Source organism: Nicotiana tabacum, chromosome 22, assembly GCF_000715075.1.
Source record: "Nicotiana tabacum cultivar K326 chromosome 22, ASM71507v2, whole genome shotgun sequence".
NCBI lineage: Eukaryota > Viridiplantae > Streptophyta > Magnoliopsida > Solanales > Solanaceae > Nicotiana > Nicotiana tabacum.
The window spans coordinates 52,278,903-52,299,343 of NC_134101.1; the positions used below are offsets into that span (position 1 = coordinate 52,278,903).

Genomic DNA, 20,441 nt, shown 5'->3' on the forward strand with positions numbered 1-20,441 from the left:
TCACTCTGGGTCATCGATAAATAAAGATATTAAAGGTATTCCATACCAAGTTCTCTTCTATTAGTGTATCCATTTATTTAGACGATTTTCTTAGACAAAACCAAACATTAAGTGGTTATCTTATACGGCTAAGTAAATAAATGAAAAGAAAAAATGCAAAAAGAGGAAAATATAGTACTCAATAAAATGAAGCTAGAAATGTATTTTTTTTATTAATAGAAACCTTAGAATTGGGGTGCTTATCGGGGGGATTATTACGCCTAACGGTTCGGCTTATCGGTTATCGAATTATAAATGTAGTAATCCGCTAGCTATCCAATAAGACAACGGGCGGATTTGGTATCGGATTAACGATTATCGGGCGGTTCATCGGCTAAATCGAGTAAAAATATTTTGAACCCTAGTTCTTTTGGTTGCATAGCTAAGAATATTTTCATGTAAGTTGTCAGATTTAATTACTACTGCTATATTAAAAAGCATTTAAAGGAAGTGCCTTTTATCCCTTACTCTTCAGGACAACCGTACAATCAAGGAATATGTATACCAACAACATAAGAAGAAAGAAGAGATGCACGTAATTAACTTCTTAACATACATAATTTTGAGTAATATTTTACCGTAAACATAACATGTTTTGACTGTAAAAGAAAGGGGAAACAATAGTTGGGAATTCAAGAAAGAGTACCTTGATGTTCCCAAGAGTACTTTAGGGTTTCAAAAATTACTTTATATACACGGAGGTAAAAGTATAAATATAAATTTTTTAATGGGATAACGGTTTATCCGATAAGAAAATTGAGTAATCCTCCCCCCAAACCGTTAAGCCGTTAATTATAAAATCTCAATCATTTCATCAATCGTTACCCTGATAACTCGATACCAATAAGTAATAAGCCATTTTTTCAGTTCGATTAACAGTTACAGTTTGATTTTGAACCGCCCTACCTTAGAATGAGCCTAACTGTGATCGCACGACTGATGAATGGGATATTTATATTGATAATTAGATCGTCATATGCTAAATTAATAGGAGCGAGGCGCGCTCATAGTCATAGTCACATTTGTTAATAGGAGGGTCAAGTCTAACACAAGTTGAATGTTTCGAAATTGTTATTTCATTTCAATATGAGACAAATAAATGAAGACAAATAGATAAAAGACTTAGTGGGCGTTAGGACATAAGAATTGTAAAATTCTAAAAAAATGAATGGTATTTGAAAATTAGAGTTGTGTTTGGACATAAAAAAAATTTTGGATTGTTTTTGAATTTATGTGAGTGATCTGAGTAAAAATTTTGAAAAATAACTTTTTGGAGTTTTTTAAATTTTCGAAAAATTTTAAAATTCATCTTCAAATGAAAATTGAAAATTTTATGGCCAAACGCTGATTTCGGAAAAAATGATTTTTTTTTTTGAAAACATTCTCATGTCCAAACGGGCTCTTAATCATCATTATATGCATGCGTATGCCAAAAGATTTGAAGTACTATACATTAACGTTTGGTGCATGATCACGCGTCAGTTTTTTTATTTTCTTGCTCTGGTTTAAAAGTTAATTACCAAAACCGGTTTAAATATTTACAACTATGAATATGTGCATTCAATAGGTACCTGGTGATATGGTCAACCAAAGAATAGAAAATGCACGTCTTTTTACGTTGTAATATGCGCATGTAATCGCATAGAAACTATTTCTAATATTAATAAATACAATAAAGCGTCTGTATTATACAAGGTACGAACATGTAAAAGAATTACTATAAGAAGGAAGGGAAAGGAGATACGAAGAGGATATTGATGCGGAGCTCGAATTTTAATTTTATAAGTTCTAGATTTTAAAATGATGCTAATAACTAGGTTCTAAATTTAATTTTCGTACATGCAAATTTAATAAATTTCTTAACATGAACACACGGTTTGAGTAAAAGATATTGAGTTCAATCCAACTCGTATCCAGACTTTTAGCTCCTTCCCGGCCCGCACCAAAAATTTGCTTTACCCCTAGATGTCCGGTCAACTAATGCGCCTTAACGGATTTCGGGAAGAACCAGTTAGCTCTAGGTGTGAGTGGCATTTTACCCCTAACCAAAACTCACTCGCTGATTCTTCAACATCAGTCGGTCGAACCTCCACTTAGTAAAGTTTTACCTAACTAGCCTTAAAGGTAACTTAAAAGAGAGCTGCTATTTGGCCACACTAATAATGGCCTAACGATGACCACACCCGTGTAAAGACCTTAAAACCCTTGATTTTATATTTGGCTTAACAACCATTATTTTTCTCCAAAATATTTTCCTCCCAAACAAACTAATAACTATTGATTATTCCAAAATGTTGATCCCATAAAATCATCATTCTCTCATGGGAAGATCAAAAGCCTTCGTATGTATACGAATACTATTATGTATTTTTTTAAAAATAAAATTTATACGAATGGGAAGATCAAAAGCCTTCGTATGTATACGTATAATAAAATTTATCGGTATACGGTATATAAATTCGAGTAACCTTGTTATACTATATAAATATGATAAGAGTGCTTTCATTAAACACATAATTCACTACCCTTCCCTTAACCTAAACATGAATGCTAACCAAGAAACTAGTTCGGAAGCCATTAAACTTGAATAACAACCTAAAAACTAGGTCGGAGCAACTAAGGAATGCATTACACATCTTTATGGTTGAATTCAGACGACAGTTTCATGAATGAAGATGAGTGGGTCAACATTGATTCAGACGATAACTTCAATGATGGAGAAGATCTTGTTGACGATGATGATAATGATGATGACAACTATTATTTAGAGGAAGAGGGAGAAGGTGGAGAGGACAAAAAAATATCTAATGAGTTTAATGAAGAAGATCTAGTAATAAGTCCAATACTGAAATGCGGTTCAATAATAAGGATATTATGTTTGATTTTTATAAAGAACATGCAAGATTATTAGGGCTTTGTATTGTTAAAAGAACATCAAACAAAAAAGGTGGTGATATTGTAAGGTATGTGAATATGGTTGTGATATGTCTAGGAAACCAAGGAATAAGCATGTTACCAAGAAGAGGAACTGTCGTGCTAAAATAAATAAAATTTTGGAGGAGAATGGTTCACAGCGTATTTCAAAGGTGGTTAAAAAGTATAATCATCAATTGGAACCAGCACTATCGCGATTGATGGATGGACACAAGTCACTTAGTAATTCTCTTAAGAGAGCTCTTATAGCCAAAGATATTGTTGGCTTAAGACCCTCAAAAAATATAAGAGTCGCTGAAGTACTTGCTGGTGGCCCCGACAATTTGGGTTATACACTAAAGGACTGTAGAAATTATATTTTGAAGAGTAAAAAGTTTCAATTGCAAGAAGAGGACGCACAATCATTACTCAAGTCTTTCAGTGACATGCAACAAAAAGATAGGGAGTTTTACTACTCCGTAGATATGGATAGTTTTGGTCGACTTCGTAATGTCGTATGAATTCATTCACACTCTAAGGTTGCATATGAGGAGTTTCATGATGTAATATTCCTTGATACCACATACCTTGTGAATCTATACAATATTCCATTTGCTATTTGTTGGTGTCAATTAGCACAGGCAGTCCATATTTTTGGGATGCGCTCTTATGTCTAGTGAGGATATAACAAGGTACAAAATGGTTCTCTCTACATGGCTTGAGGCTCTAAGAAATGTTCATCCATTAGCTATCATAACTGACCAATGTGATATTATTAAGGCTGTCATCAATGCATTGATGCCAAATACGGTATATAGAAATTGTATATGGCACATATTCGCAAAGTTGCCTATGAAGTTAAGTGGAGTTCTTATAGTAAGATTGCAAAGGCAGAATTTAAGGCCTTAATCCTTGATAGCATTAACGTTGCTGAGTTTGAGAGAATATGGATTGATTATATTGTAAAATATAACTTTAGATAGAAGGGATTGATTTTATAAGCTTTATTTGGAGAAGAAAAAATGAGTTCATGTATACCTAAATGACCACTTTTGGGTTGGGATGTTGTCCACAAAAAGAAGTGAAGGAATGCATGCTTTCTTTGATGGATTTATCACCCGCCAAATCACTTTAAAGTTGTTGGTTCAGCAATATGAGTTAGCCATAAGAGCTAAGTTCGAGAAAGAATTGGAAGCTGAATATAGGTCAAGGTACTTTGAACCAAAATATTTGTCTGAATTCGCATATGAGGAAAAACTTCAAGCATTTTATACTCGTGAAGTATTTGAATTTTTTCAAGTACAATTAAGAAAACTGTACCATTGTGAAATCAGCACCCCTGAAGACCATCAAGCAATAGCTGGAGTAGAGAATTACATTATCTCAGATTATTCGTTCAGGAGTTTTAACACTAGAGATCTATTTGTCTTCACTGTTGATAATACACCTATTGGCGAATTTCTAAGTTACAACTGCAAGTGGTTTGGAACAAGAGGCATTATATAATGCCACATACTTAAGGTGTTGCCTCACAAGAGGATTGAAAATATTAATGAGAGGTATATATTGAGAAAGTGGTGGATTTCAATTTTTTATTATTATTATTATTATTATTATTATTTATTTTTCTTTTTTTTTAAATGAAAGACATCGAAAAAGTAGGAGAATATTTTTGGATTTAATAGTTTTTTTTTAGATTTTCTAAGGAAAGAATTCTAAGAAGGAATTAAGGAGAGGAAAAATATTTTCCTGATTTTTTTGAAAATTGGGGGCCAGAACCGATGAGGTTTGCTTACGTATCTCACATTCGGTGAGAATCAGACCCGCGTAGTTCGGTAAGTATTGACACAACAGAAAAACATGGCCTTTTGAAGATATTTGGCTTATTTTGAAACGACTTTTCTTTTCCTTTTTTTTTTCGAAAATTCGGCAGAGTTTTGGGATTTTCAAATACCTGAATTTTCCGAAACTGTGTAAATTTCTCTCTTGCCTCACTCTTGTTTTTTCTCTCCCTATTCTAGAAGTCGGTCAACATGCAAGCTGAAACAACCATATGCACAAGTAACACGTGAAATGCATCACGATGGTCTTTTGATTTGGATACACTTATCCTAGACGGACCCAACCCCTATGTTAAGTCCCCAAAGTCAAAATGCACGTGACGCAAACAAACGTCCTACTAGGGATCCGACATAAGGTTGTGTTACTCTAGGTTTAAATCCTAGGGTGTGTTGTTCTAGACGTGGCTTACCCGAACGGACAACTCGAGCCGAGGGGGCAGCGTACCGGGAATACAGAAGTTTCACCGGCATTGCAACTTATCCGATCCTCGTTATAAAATTAGGGTATGACTCTAAAAGAAAAGAAGCCACGCGAAGCGCACGCTTCCCAGATGATTTAGACGACTCAGAGAATATGAAGGTATCGTAATAGTTTTATATAAAGTTCAAACAATATTAAAGCGGTAAAAAGCGGCAATCTTTTTAGAGTTTCTTTCTTTGCATGCTTTATTTATTTTTCACAAAGACTTAAACGGAAATGTATCGACTAGACCAAAAATCGCTTGTAATAATTTATCGTGGACCTTGTTTTTACTGCTTTTAAGAGTATATATGCATCTTTTTCTAAAAAAATAAATGCATTCATTTTTTTTTAAAATGTAATCCAAATCATATCCGAGTAGTTTCAAGAACGGGAATATCCCTTTATATTAAAAAAATATTTTACACTTAAATTATTTCAAGCTTAAATAAAAAACAAGAAATAAACAACAAAAATTCAATTACATACAGTTTGAATAAAAGAGATAATGGGCCCCACTGGGTAAAACGGACACCATTACCCCATCCATTCCACTAATAAATCGTGCCGCTAGTCTAGTGATATGTAGGTTGTGCGCAGTCCCCCTGGCTCTGGTCACTAAAACAAAGACTCCCGAACCAAAATATGATTCTTCTGAATTCAAAAAATAATAATATGTGGAAAAAAATATAGTGATCATAATAAAAAGATGCTATACCTTAACGACCGTTTGGCCAGTTAAGTATAGCGTCTTTTAAAAAGACGCTATATGTGAATTAATTTAAGCAGGAAACTATAGCGTCTTTTGTTAAAATATAGCGTCTTAACAAAAGACGATGTACATATAAATATACATCGTCTCCTTCTTTTCCCCCAAAACAGAATCGTCCCCCTCCCCAAATTAAAAAATCAAAATGGTCCCCCCTCCATTTTTAATCAAAAAACACTTGTGTGGAGCCCACCCGTCCCACAAAAATTAAAGATTCTCGTTCCCACGTGCTAGCTAAGACGTTATCTCGGACATTGTTGCTTGTTTCAGCTCCAAATCACAAAATCTTTGACTTTCTAAAAACCTTAAATCGAGGTATTCCGACTTAGTTTTTATTAAAACTTGTATAAAAAATACATATTAGTTATTTTTTATGTGCTCTATGTTATTTTGTGATTGTTTTGCGATTTAACTAATTTATTATTTTTTATCCGGGCTACAGTTTTAGTGTGCTAAAAAATTCATAAAATAGAGAAATTGTTATTAGTTGTTAAAACAATATTAATTAGTTACTTTTTACTGTGGTATATGTATTTTCGTCATTGTTTTGTGATTAAATTGATTTGTTGTTTTTATCCAGTTTAGATTATTTATTTTTTAAAAGACTAGTAAACTAGATAAATTATTACTTTAGTTCCCTGTAGTGGTATCTTGTGGCCTAATGTAGTGCTTGTTTTTGTAATGTAGTGACCTTTTAGCATAGTAAAACGTAGTGCCCTTTAGTGTAGTATCCTTGTAGTTATAGAAATTAATCATTTAAGTATCTCTTATTCCCAAAAATACGTCAAAAAGTTGATAGTTCAAACACAAACTATCTCCAAATATAATCAACAAACGTAAGAACATAAGAATTCAGGATATATTGGTACTACTGGGCCTCAAATATTGTGTCCGGAACTAAAATATGAATATTTAATAATTAAATCTTGTATAGTTATGAATATTAATTATTTAATTTTAGTATAGTAAAAAATAAGTCAGTAACAAACAAACAAACAAACAAACATATAAAATAATAAAACTAACATATTAAATACTAAAACTAACATATACAATAATAAACTATCGTATAAAATAACAGACATGTTGAGTGAAAATTTAAAAAATAATTCTCATCATGAACATAAGAATTCAGGATACATTGGTGCTACTGGGCTTCAAATATTGTATCCGGAACCAAAATATGAATATTTAATAATTAAATCTTGTATAGTAAAAAATAGGTGAATAACTAACAAACATATAAAATAATAAAACTAACATATAAAATAATAAAATTAACATATTAAAGTAACATATAAAATATAAAATTATAATATTGAAAATGTATCAACCTAATTAACAATATAGTAAAAATATCGAATAAAATTTAATATTCAAGGTATTGCAATATATTTAAGCAATGGAAAAGAAAAATAATGTAATTAATTTTGTTCAATTTACAGTAGTCGTCATGGAGGTTCTGCCTTTGCATCCCGGACCTGCCTCCCTAGAGCTACTATTGCTACAGGCGGAGCATAGGTCTTCCTACATATGGGAGGGGCAGTTATTGGCCCAGACTTTATGTTCTAGGAGAGTAGATGATATGCAGGACTTTCTTAAGACCCGCCAGCTCCATCCTCGTATAGTCAGACGCTTGCAGGATATGAGTTTCTATAGAATCATTGAGATCGGCCGACTGCAGCTGGATTGGTCATTGATCACGGCTTTGATAGAGCGGTGGCGACCAGAGACGCATACATTCCATTTGCCCATTGGCGAGGCCACTATCACGCTGCAGGACGTGGAGGTTCCGTATGGGATGCCGGTTGATGGACTTCCTGTTGCTTTGCCTCATGCCATGAGAGATTATACGGGAGATCAGTACCTAGAGACGTTACAGCGGCTCACCGGTTTCTGGCCAGAGGATGAGGGTGTATTGGTTGGGGCTAGGGCTAGTCATCTTGCGTTGACGCCCGTCCGGCTGCATTTGGAGGCCATGCATGATGACATTACTCATGATACACCGGATCTTCATATTAACCAGTACACGAGGTTGTTGCTGCTGCTTATGTTTAGAGGCGTATTATTCCCAAATACTTCGGGAAACCTAGTGAGCTTGAGATTTCTTCATCATCTTGAGCGGCTAGATGATTTACATCAGTACAACTGGGGTGTTGTTGTTCTTGGCTACTTATACAGGTAGATGTGCCGGGCATGGATGGGCACCCAACGAGACGTTGCAGGATTTATGCCGCTGTTGTAGGTGAAAATATAGTCAAATACTCTCTTCATTATAACATACATCATAAAAATATATCTCAAATTTTACGTCCAAATTGTTTATTAGGTTTGGGCCTCAGAGCGGTTCCTGCAGTTTCAGCCACCTCTACCACCCATAGCTCAGGATGCACCACCTCTACCGTTTCTCCTTTTGGTTAGGAGGTGGGTTAATAGGCGGGGATAATGCGAGTACGAGGCTCGACATAATCTCCCTTATTGCAGGGATTTGTTGGATTTGCTGGAGGACACGTAGGTAATTCTATACTTAAGTTTATTTGGCCTGGATTTATATGTGTTGCGTATACTCACGGTTCATATTTTTATGTAATAGTTCATTTGAGGCCATACAACGACGAGCTAATAGCTAGTTTGCCCGATTATTGCTCGACCGGGCAACTTATCTGGAGCTCTTCCGCCCCGTTGATGTGTCTCGATATTGTGAAGCATCATGCCACAGAGCGAGTCCTTCGCCAGTTTGGTCGACCGCAGCTTGTACCTCCACCGCCCGCTTGGCTTATGACACATTACCAGTGGGATGATCGTTCAAGGGTTGACCAGGCATATGAGGCATGGCTAGAGTTGCAGATCGAAACTTGGGACCAACGACGTGACCTGATTCCGCCACCCCCTCCACCCGATCTTATGGATGGTGAGCATGCGTATATGTCCTGGTACCGCAGCATTACCCGACTTTTCATCGGGAATCCCGTTCATCGAGCTAGCGGTCGGTTCGTTCCATACACCGGGAGGCATGAGGCGCCGGTATGTTATTTGGTATACTTAGTTATAATGTTAACATTACCGTTTCGCAATTAATATTTTACATGTTGTGCAGGTTATTGGCCTACATCTGTTCCACCAGTTGGGACTGCAGATGCAGTAGCATACCGGCGAGGGAGCGGCCGTTTTGCACGACTATGGCCGGCAGGTTACAGATTTGGCTGCTCAGACATTGTAGCGAGTCCGGGATGATGAGCGCTTAGGACACGAGGCTGGTTATATGGCGCCAGAGAAGTACCATCATGGGCCAGCAGTGCAGCCTGCACGTGGTCGACGTGATAGGGGTGTCCCATGAGGTAGGGGTGTCCCACGAGGTCGTGGGGGTCGGCGAGGATGTGGTCCCCAGAAATGGGGCGTTGAGGCATATGTTGAGGATGTTGGAGTTGATCAGCCGGGTGACCACCCTGAGCCACAATAAGCTCCTAGTGATATCCCGTCATTTAGCCTGGGGCTCCAGGGACTTCGCAGGTGACCCTGTCAGCTCCATTGTTGATCGCGGGCACGACCTTTACCTCACATGACTGGGATGCATATTTTCCTGACCCTCCAGAGGCTTCGACTGTTGTTGTTGTTCGTCCGCTACGAGATGTGGATAGTGGGCGCCGATTGAGTTATGGCTCATCATCGAGGGTTGCTGAGGATCTTTCACAGGATTTGGTTAGTTTGTATAACTATTATTTATATTTGTGTTTATATCATTGATTAGTCATAAATATCTAAAGCCTTTTTTTTTGAAGCCATCTTCCTCGCCCGTCACGGACAGACCTGAGATGGATGATTATATTGAGGAGGCTGCTGAGACCATGGTAAGACATTTTAATTTTTTTTAGCTAACACGTACATTACTAATATATATTTTATATACTAAAATATCTCATTATTCTATAGGTTACTGCTGGATCGACGACCCCTTCTACCGAGCCTGCCAGCCTTACTGACGGTCATGATGCAGCGCATCCTCCGATAAAGAGGCGACATGATGAGGATGATCCTGATAGTGTAGCCTGGCGGGATGGGATGCGCCTCAGGACATCGGATTCTTTAAAGCATAAAGGTTGTGGGACACATTGATATTTTTTTTATTTTATGTACATATGACAATCAGTAAATAATAGCAACTTTATCTATGGTTTAGCATTATATGCGCATTATGTTATTATTTCTTGGTTTTTTTGTTATTTTAATACTAAAACTGGGCAAAACAAATATAGCAACTTAACATAATTTAAATTTGATACAACTAATAAAAATATATGACACGAAAAACATAAAGATAAAATACCACACTCAACACATACATGTATTTGTTTAGTCAGTACCGCTCATTACCCTCTGCTCCAACCACTTAAATTTCTCTTCCATTTTATTTTCTTCTTCTTCCTCCTCTTTTAGTTTCTCCTGCAGTGCCGTAATTTCTTGTTGTATTTCAGAGATCTGGCGTTGGTATTCAACATTCATATTCCAAACATACCGCAAAATTGATTTATAGTATTCCTGGTTAATGGGTTCATCATACCATTCCCCAAACATACAATGATTTCCGTCATTGCCTCCAAACCTGTATAGACACATCCAGTATCTACGCCCAACATTACCATCGGACCAACATGCCTTCATAGTTGCACGTTTGCCATAAATAGCACCTTGGTTGGTTATTGCGTCCAGATATTTGTTAATGCAAGAAAAATGAAAAATTTATGAAAAGTTTTGCTATTTGTTTTGATTAAGCGCAGATAATAACTAAAATGCGCTAGTCATTTATAGGCAAGAAAATAAATATAACGTGGTATGTAACCATGCTATGCTTCGCATGCTAATGATTCTTTACGGTACAATAATATTTTTCCAGAAGACAGCTTTTCTAGAACGGCAACTTTATCAGTTTGACAAGACAATACACATAACGTGGTATGTAACCGCGCTATGCTTCACGTGCTAATGATTCTTTACTGTGCAATAAGAAATCTTTTTAAACTGAAACTTTTCCAGAACGGCAACTTTATCAGGTTGACAAGACAATACACATAACGTGGTATGTAACCGCGTTATGCTTCGCGTGCTAATGATTCTTTATGGTACAATAATGCTTTTCCAGAAGACAACTTTTCCAGAACGGCAGCTTTATCAGGTTGACAGGACAATACACATAACGTGGTATGTAACCGCGCTATGCTTCGCATGCTAATGATTCATTACGGTACAATAAGAAAGCTTCTTAAACTGAACCAAGTCATATGTATTTCAAAGACCTTTTGAATAAACATTACAACATCCATTAAACAAATGTCACTACGTGTATTAATGTTAAATATCAAAAATATTATTTTGAAGGTTGTTTATTTTAAATGGGTTTATGTTAGATTGTTGTACTGAAGTATTAATGTTAAATATCAAAAAGATTTAATAACAATGGAAACATAATTTTATTTCATATATTCTACAAGATAAACAAGTACATACACTTATTACAACCACATAACGGGAAACAAACACTACGTGTATCCTTGATTGTTGGGCACATTAGATGAACTTTCACCAGGAGCAGGACTTCCACCGACACCCAAACCAACTGAAGGACATTTACGACGGTCGTGTCCTGTTTGCGAGCATATGCCACATTTACGCGCATAAACGGTATCACCAATATCCATTTGATTCCATATACACGTTCTTTTTTGCACTTATAGCTTATGCAAATACTCCTTGTTACACACCATTTTAAATGGTTCCGACGGCCAATAATGCTCAGCACCCACTGATTGTAATTGCCACTATAGGTGTTTAAGTATGCAGCAACACTATATTACTTATCAATGTATCGGGTTGTCGCGAAACCTGTATGTTGAAAGTACTTCATGACATGTGAGCACGACATGTGGTAGATGGACCATTTCCCACAAGAACACAACCTGCTGGTTTCATTTATGGTGTGTGTATTATTCCCCCGATTTTGATGGATAGCGGTGCGAACTTCAAAAATATTTCGCTCGTTGCAATACTGTAAAAATGAATGCCAATGTGCTCGTCTCCTATATTTCTCAGATCTTTTCATTGGTATTGGCATAAATTCAACATCCCTCTCCATCAATTCGGATGCACCTCTATGCCTTTCAACAAACCTCTCCACCATATGTTTGAATGACATCCACACCATGGTAGTAACAGGCAATCCACGTGCAGACTTCAATAACCCGTTGAAAGACTCTGACACATTTGTAGTCAGGGTTCCCCATCGGCTGCCACCATCCGCATGCAATGTCCACTTGTCAAACTCATGTCACATCAACCAATGATAGGCTCTTTCGTCTTCTTGCCTTATAGATTCCATGCGCCTCCTGAATTTGCACTCCTGGTGATCAGTTGTAGCCATCCACATTAAATCATGCAAGTCCTTATTGGGATGTGCCTTCCGGAAATTGTCCTTCAGGTGCCTCACACAGTAATGGTGGTATGCATACGGTTCCTGCCATTTAGACAAATGTTGTACAGAACTTAAAATACTGCCATGCCGATCAGATATTAGACAAATATCTGAACGTTGTTTGACAACGTGCTCTTTCAAGTTGTTCAAAAACAGCGTCCACATCTCTTGGCTTTTATTGGCACAAATAAAAAAGGTTAGGGGAAATATTTGTCCATTAACATCTACTGCAACGACGATCAACAGCTTAATATCATACTTTCCATAGACATGAGTGTCGTATATGGATATTACCAGCTGGCAATACACAAAACCATCAATTGCTGGTTTGAAGGCCCAGAACACGTATCTGAATATATATTCTGGTATTTTCGGACTTTGCTCAAGCTTCCATTCAACAACAGTCCCGGGGTTAAAGTGTTTCAATGCGGACATGTACCTGGGTAGAGATGCAAATGACTTATCCCAGTCACCGTAAACAATATCAAACGCACGTTTGCGCCCGAGAAATTACCTTATGGAGGCTTCAATGTGTGGAATCAAGACAAGAGAAATCAAGTCAATTAAAGTGATTCCCGCTGAATGTGTCCATTTCATAACTGTGGGTGCTAATGTATTTACCCACAACCCACATATTTATTTTCTTCTTCCTCGCACGCAGCATCCAATTATAACCCGTAAACTATCTACGGCAAACAGTCTTGTATACATCCGGAGATGACTCCTATACCATCATCTCACGGCACTTTTTTACGCTGTACATTTTTACTGCCCTGATTAGGCGTGCCTTATCAGAAAAAAGCATGCCCTTTGACAGCATCGTTGGTCTAGATTCATCCCACATTATTGTCCGAATTTCGTCAATATCCCTTGTGAGGGCATCCACATCTGACATACTTGGAAAATCATCAAGGTAGGGAATATGCCTTGAATGAAACGACACGTGGGACTCGTATACTCTTGGTCTAACGGGAGGTGGAGCATGCTCCCTCGTCAAATCAGGTTCGGCATTCTCTTCCTCCTCCTCATCACCCTCGTCAGGGAAGGGTGTGTCATCTCCAGACTCATCGGCATTGTTGTCATAATCACTATTCTCTTCCTGACTCTACGCATCTGCCAGATCCCGATTAAATACGTCATCTTCGAGCAATTGAGTAAGGACAGGACCATCAAGTTGCTCGTTTTTATTGCACAACCAAAGAAATAATAAGTTACTCAAATTGGTCCAAATAATACATATAACTTTATATATTCACTTACAAATCATAATGTGTTGATATCCCATGATACACATTATCTGGTTGATGCTGACTCCCGGATGGACCACCATGATCCAACACACCAAAACTCAGCATATGTCAACTAACTATTGGTTCATAACTTGTAAAATTCATATCTGGTCGGTACCCCCTATGGAATATATGAGTGTTAATACAAATACAATACACAAAAATATACATCGTAACACAAAAAAAAATTAAAGTTTACCACTCTGCTTGTGGATTATGTATACTAGGGGAGAAATTATTTCCTCGCTCCCCATTCGCCCGTGGAGATAAGTTTAGATCCGGCCAAACTCTTTCAGCCGGAACATGTTCGACTAAAACTGCTCCAAAATAACCACCCGATGATTGAGGGATTTTCCTACTTTGCGCAACCACATTATTGCGAACGTTTTCAGCCTTGACGTACATTTTCAATATTTTTATCAAAATAAATTCCCGATATTCATCCGGATTGCTCAAAATATCTCTCAGAGTTTCATCGTCTTCGATGTTAAACGTAGCATAAGAAGCAACCCCTTGCGGAGTCACAGAATACGGATATCTTCCGGTTATTTTAAGATTCACCGAACATTTGTCCATACTCATTTTTTTTACATAACAACGATATCAATGTATCGTACTCCATTGTAAGTGGCAACTTAACATGAGACTGTGGAGATTAAACTATAGCTTACTGAGTTATTCGCCACCACAACCTCACCCCTCCCCTCCCCTCCCCTCCCCTCCCCCCAATATAATGAAACCCTAATTTTGTGCTCTTCAGACATTATGACAAAATGCAAAACAACTTAATAAAGAAAAATTTCACAACACTTGAGAGTATTTCTGAATGGATTTTTACAAAATCTTAACGTCCTTATATAAGGCAAAAACTAGTCCGGGGGGTGAATTATTTGAGGTATAACGTCTTAGCATAAGACGCTATACCCAGTTAAATTATTGTTATGTCAGCTAAGCCCATAAGAATTATTTGTGGGCCCACATAATACATATAGCGTCTTAATGAAAAACGCTATTTATATAGCGTCTTTTTAAAAGATGCTATACTTAACTGGCCAAACGGCCGTTAAGGTATAGCGTCTTTTAAAAAGACGCTATATATATATATTATGATCACTATGTTTGTTTTCTACATATTTTTGTTCTTTGAGTCCAAAAGAACTATATTTTGGTTCCGGACTCCTAAAACAAACGCGCCTTGATTGTTGAAACAAATTGGACACCTTGCAGTGAATTGTAAACTTTATCATATATTTCGAGTCGCTGATATTTTCCATTTACCATGTTTACTTTTTACATTCCACACTATTTATTCTCTCTTCTTTGAAAATAATCGTTTTTATACGGAGGATTTAGAAAAAGAAAAACAATTATTCATTGGTCACAACATTAGTCAAAGATGCCCTTAACTCCAAACAACCCACACACTACCTATATATATAAGACCCTATAGTCACGAATTTAAACATATATCCATAACCATTTTTTTCCCCACCAAAATTACGAAATTAATTTACTTAGAGAAAAAAGAAGAAGAGGGTCACTCTCTTTTTATTAGGGGTGTTCGTCAGTCGGTACGGTACCATATTTAGACATTTCGGTTCAATATTTTCGGTATTCGGTTTCTTAAAATGCAATACCAATATCCTACCAAAATAAATTCGGTATGATTCGATTTTTCTCCTTTCAGTTTTGGTTTGGTAACTTCGGTTTATTCGGTTTGAATACTACATTGTGCATAGAGTCATAGACTGTAATATTATAAATTAAAGTACTCAAAAGTACAAAACTAAAAATATTTGTTGACAAAAGTTTTGTCCAAAACTAGCAAATATCAACCCAGGGAGAGAAAACTGTACATAAAAGAATAAATTTGATCATTAGAAATGTCTTGTTACTTGCTTAGAGTTAATTGATGAACTTAGAGAATAACGAAAAGTAAAAATTTTAGATTTTTATATTTATATTATAAGTAATAATATGTGTATTGTGAAATATAATATATATTTTAATTCGGTACGGTATTGGTATTTCGGTATTTTATTTTAAAATACCAAATACCATACGTAATACCAATATTTTTTAAAACTTAAATCAAATACCATATCGAATACCAAAATATCGAATATCAAATACCAAAATTTTCTGTTTCGGTACGATAATTCAGTATTTACCAAATTATGCACAACCCTACTTTTAATATAGTAAAAGAATTTATATGTTACTAATATTCAATGAATTATCAAAAGAAGAAAACAAGCGCCACACTCTCTCTCACACATTGTGTCTATTGTATGGGTCCATGGAGAATTGGTCATCACTGTCACACCTCCCTTTTCTGAGGAATAGGAAAGTTTTTTCAATTAAAGTGACATTATTCGAAATGAGATTATTTATTTAATCAGAGTCTCCGCTTGAAAAAATTATGATGGTGTCCCAAATCACCGGTTTATTTTAAAATCTCAAATCGAGGAAATTGACTCTATTTTTATAGTCTGCGAACACAGAAAATCGGGTAAGGAATTCTGTTAACCCGAGAGAAGGTGTGAGGCATTCCCGAATTTTATGTTTTAGCACGGTCGCTTAACAATTAATACTTGGCCTAATTATCTGATTTATTACCTGTTTTAAACATATTGTGCATTTTACCTTTGACTATTTTAATTAAATATTTAACCGCTTTTCGTATGGAGTTATTTTGAACAAGTTATGATGTTGTACACTTGTCATTTGGTACACATTACAAACCGCGTCACGTGAAACGCACCTGCGATTTACAACATGTTTATTATTACTATTATTATTATTATTATTATTATTTGAAGTTATGTTCAAGCCGTGTGAAACCCACACTCGAATTGGGGTTTACGTATCGTGACTATGCCACCGGAACCGTACCCATAGTCAGGATGATTTAATATTAATCGCGCCTAAAGCAAGCTACGGTGTTGGAGAGTTATTTTCTTAGACTACTTTGAGATTACTATAAGGTCATGAGATATGGATAATATCATGGAAGAAATAAAGTGAATCAATTATGGAAAGGTGGGTTAATAGAATTCTTCTGGCCGAAAATCCACCCAAACCCAAACCACACTTTAAATATGAATACGCCCCATTTTTCTTAAACAAATTGTGATCTTCTTCTCCCATTATTACTTCTAACTCTAACGAAGGAGAACAACAAAAACGATTAATAACAACTGTTGATTTAACCAAAAGAACGAATTATAGCAATCAAGGAATCCACATAAATCATTTAACATGTAATAAAATAAAATGACAATTAAAGAAAAATAACCAAACATTGGCCTTTTAATCCTCTCGACCTTTTCATATAACTTAGTAATTTATATCTTTTCTTGACTAACAGTTCCTCATCAACAATCAAATACTCATATTGGACAAAAACGACAAACTCAGAACATTTAAACGAATTCAAACCATGCCTTTCAATCGTGAAGTAAAACTGAAAATATCGAGATAAGATAAAAATGAACCTTTGTATTAATGAATCAAGCATAAAGTCGGAATCTTTGCCAGAATACATGAACAACGGCCAGAAAATTCTAAAGGCGACATCATCGGAACCTCGAACCGGAAAACTCGAACATCACCTCACTTTAACGATGGTTTCGGAACTAATTTTGGACTGTTTTTGAAGCCGTTTTTGAGCTATTTCGCAGATGGTTTTTCTGTTCCTTTTTGGCTGGATTTTACTGAGCTTTGGGGTCTGAGTTTCGATGGATTTTAAGGGGCTATTTTGAGACGTTTTGAAGTCATTTTTGGACTGAGAAGAGGGCTGGGTTGGGGTAGATTTCCAGCTCATTTTCGGGGCTTTGTGGCTGGAAGTGACCAACTTTTATGGGGTTAAAGGCTAGTGAAGTTTGGTGGTTATTTGGAGCTCATTTTTGGGCTATTTAATTGCTGAAATTTGATGCATTTTTGTCACGACCCAAAATCCCAACCTATCATGATGGTGGCTATCTCCATACTAGGCAAGCCGATAATCTCAATTTCTCTTAAGTTTGAAAATATAATATTTAAATACAATACAAAATCCCACAAATACTGATACGAACACTCGCCAAAACCTTGTGTCACTGAGTACATGAGCATCTAAAATGAATACAAGTCTGAAAAATACGGTCTATAATAGTCTAAGACCAAATACAGTAAATAAGGATATAGGGAAAGAGAGACAAGGTCTGCGAAACATGGCAGCTACCTCTGAATCTCCGAAAAAATCAACTGTGCGAGAAAATCAACACCCGCTATGTTCAAAAATACTTGGATCTGCACACGAAGTGCAGGGTATAGTATGAGTACAACCAACTCAGCAAGTAATAATAATAAATAAGGAATTAAAGATATTGACGAGCTACACAATCATAGTTCATTTTCAGTAATTCCAACAGAGAATAGACATGCTTTCAAATCCAATAGTTTAAGTCAAATCAATTTATACAGTTCAAGTTTATGTAATCCGGATATAAAATCTTTCAGAGAATTTCACAATAATGACAAATAGCAACTAAGTGAAATAACAAATGAAAAGCAAGTACAGCCTCTTAGGGCAACAGTCACCCCACTCGTCACAACAACTCAACCACTCGGCTCTCAGCCCTCAACACTCACACTCAATGGGTACTCGCGCTCACTGGGGGTGTACAGACTCTGGAGGGGCTCCTACAGCCCAAGCGCCATAATCTGCATGGATAACTCACGTGCTGCACGGACAACTCACGTGTTATAATATCCTGCATGGACAACTCACGTTCCATAATATCCATACCTCACCGACAGGCCCTCGGCCTTACTCAGTCCTCAACCTCTCTAGTCTCTCGGGCTCTCGGAAATCACAAAGATCAGCCCAAACAAAGATAACATAGTGTATCAACAAATATCTATAAAGACTGAGGTATGATACACAAGTAAAATCATGATTGAGTACAAGACAATAATTAGCAAATAATTTAACCAGTACGCGACCTCTGTGGGTCCCAACAGTACTATCACATAGCCTAAGCATGATTTACAGTCAAATTTCTTAGACACATAGAGAGCATATAGCTAACAATAAGTTATTCAACTTTACAGTTTCACGGGACGGACCAAGTCACAATCCACTCGGTACATGCCCACACGCTCGTCGCCTATCATGTGCATCACCTCCAAAATAATCACATGACACAAAATTTCGGGGTTTCATACCCTCAGGACAAGATTTAAAACTGTTACTTACCTCAGAGCGTGAACACTTCATCTTCTTCCCCAAAATTTTGGGGTTTCATACCCATTCAACCACGAGTCTAACCATACCAATTTTACCAAAATCCGATAACAAAATCCCATTCAAAACCCCAAAAATCTAACTCAAGAACACTTGATCTTCTTCCCCAATTTTCCACTCCAAATCATAAATTAGATGATAAAATCAAAGATATAATCATGGGATTTAACGAAAACCAAGTAATAAACACTTACCCAAATCAACTCCGCGAAAATCCCTTCAAGAATCACTCAAATCCGTGATCTCTAACTCAAAATGTGAAAAATGGGCTCAAACCCTCGATTTTGGATTTAACAATGTCTGCCTAGATTTTCTTAATCGCGATCGCTGAAATGGCCTCGTGATTGCGAAGCACAAAGCAGACTGCCCATACATTTTACCCTACGCGATCGTGGACCACTACTTCTCAAACCTACGCGAACGCGTTCAGACCTACATGATCGCGTAGAACAATTTTCTCCCCTCATCTACTCATCAAATCCTTCTACGCGAACACGACCTCATCCACGCGTTCGCGAAGCATAACTTAATATACGTACGCGATCGCGTTCTTTCCTCTACAACCACATTGAACAAAAATATCCCTGCCCCAAATAAGCTTACGCGATCACGGATGGACCTATGTGATCGCGTATAAGGAAACCAGAAGAAGGCATCAGCAGATATCAACAATCTCACCAAGGCCAAAAATGATCCGTTAACCCCCCGAAACTCACTCGAGCCCCTCGGGACCTTAACCAAACATACCATCAAGTCCTAAAATACCATACGAACTTAGTCGAACCCTCAAATTACCTCAAACAACGCTAAAACCAAGAATCATACCCCAATTCAAGCCTAATGAACTTTGGAATTTCAAGTTTCCACAAACAACGCCGGAACCTATCAAATCAAGTCCGATTGAACTCAAATTTTGCATACAAGTCATAAATGACATAAAGGAGGTGTTCTAATTTTTAGAATCAGATTTCAACCTCGATATCAAAAAGTCAACCCCCGGTCAAACTTTTCAAAAATTCGACTTTCGCCATTTCAAGCTTAATTCCACTACGGACCTCCAAATAATTTTTCAGACACGCTCCTAAGTCCAAAATCACCATACGGAACTATTGAAATTATCAAAATTCAAATTCGAGGTCATTTACACATAAGTCCACATCCGGTCAACTTTTCTAACTTAAATTTTTAATTATGAGACTAAGTGTCTCGTTTCACTCTAATTTCCTTCCAGACCCGCACCAACTAACCCGGTAAGTCATAAAACAACTGTAAAGTATAAATTGAGCAGTAAATGGAGGAACGGGGTTATAATACTTGAAACGACCTGCTGGATCTTTACATTCTCCCCCTCTTAAACAAACGTTTGTCCTCGAACGG

General features: G+C 36.7%; 1 protein-coding gene across 1 annotated transcript; it reads left to right on the plus strand.

Moving 5' to 3' along the window:
- Positions 1-7,475: 7,475 nt before the first annotated feature.
- On the plus strand, positions 7,476-8,207 carry LOC142175850 (serine/threonine-protein phosphatase 7 long form homolog). The gene has a single exon (XM_075242850.1). It carries the CDS (start codon positions 7,476-7,478, stop codon positions 8,205-8,207), a length of 732 nt encoding a protein of 243 aa, XP_075098951.1.
- The last annotated feature ends 12,234 nt before the right edge of the window (positions 8,208-20,441 follow it).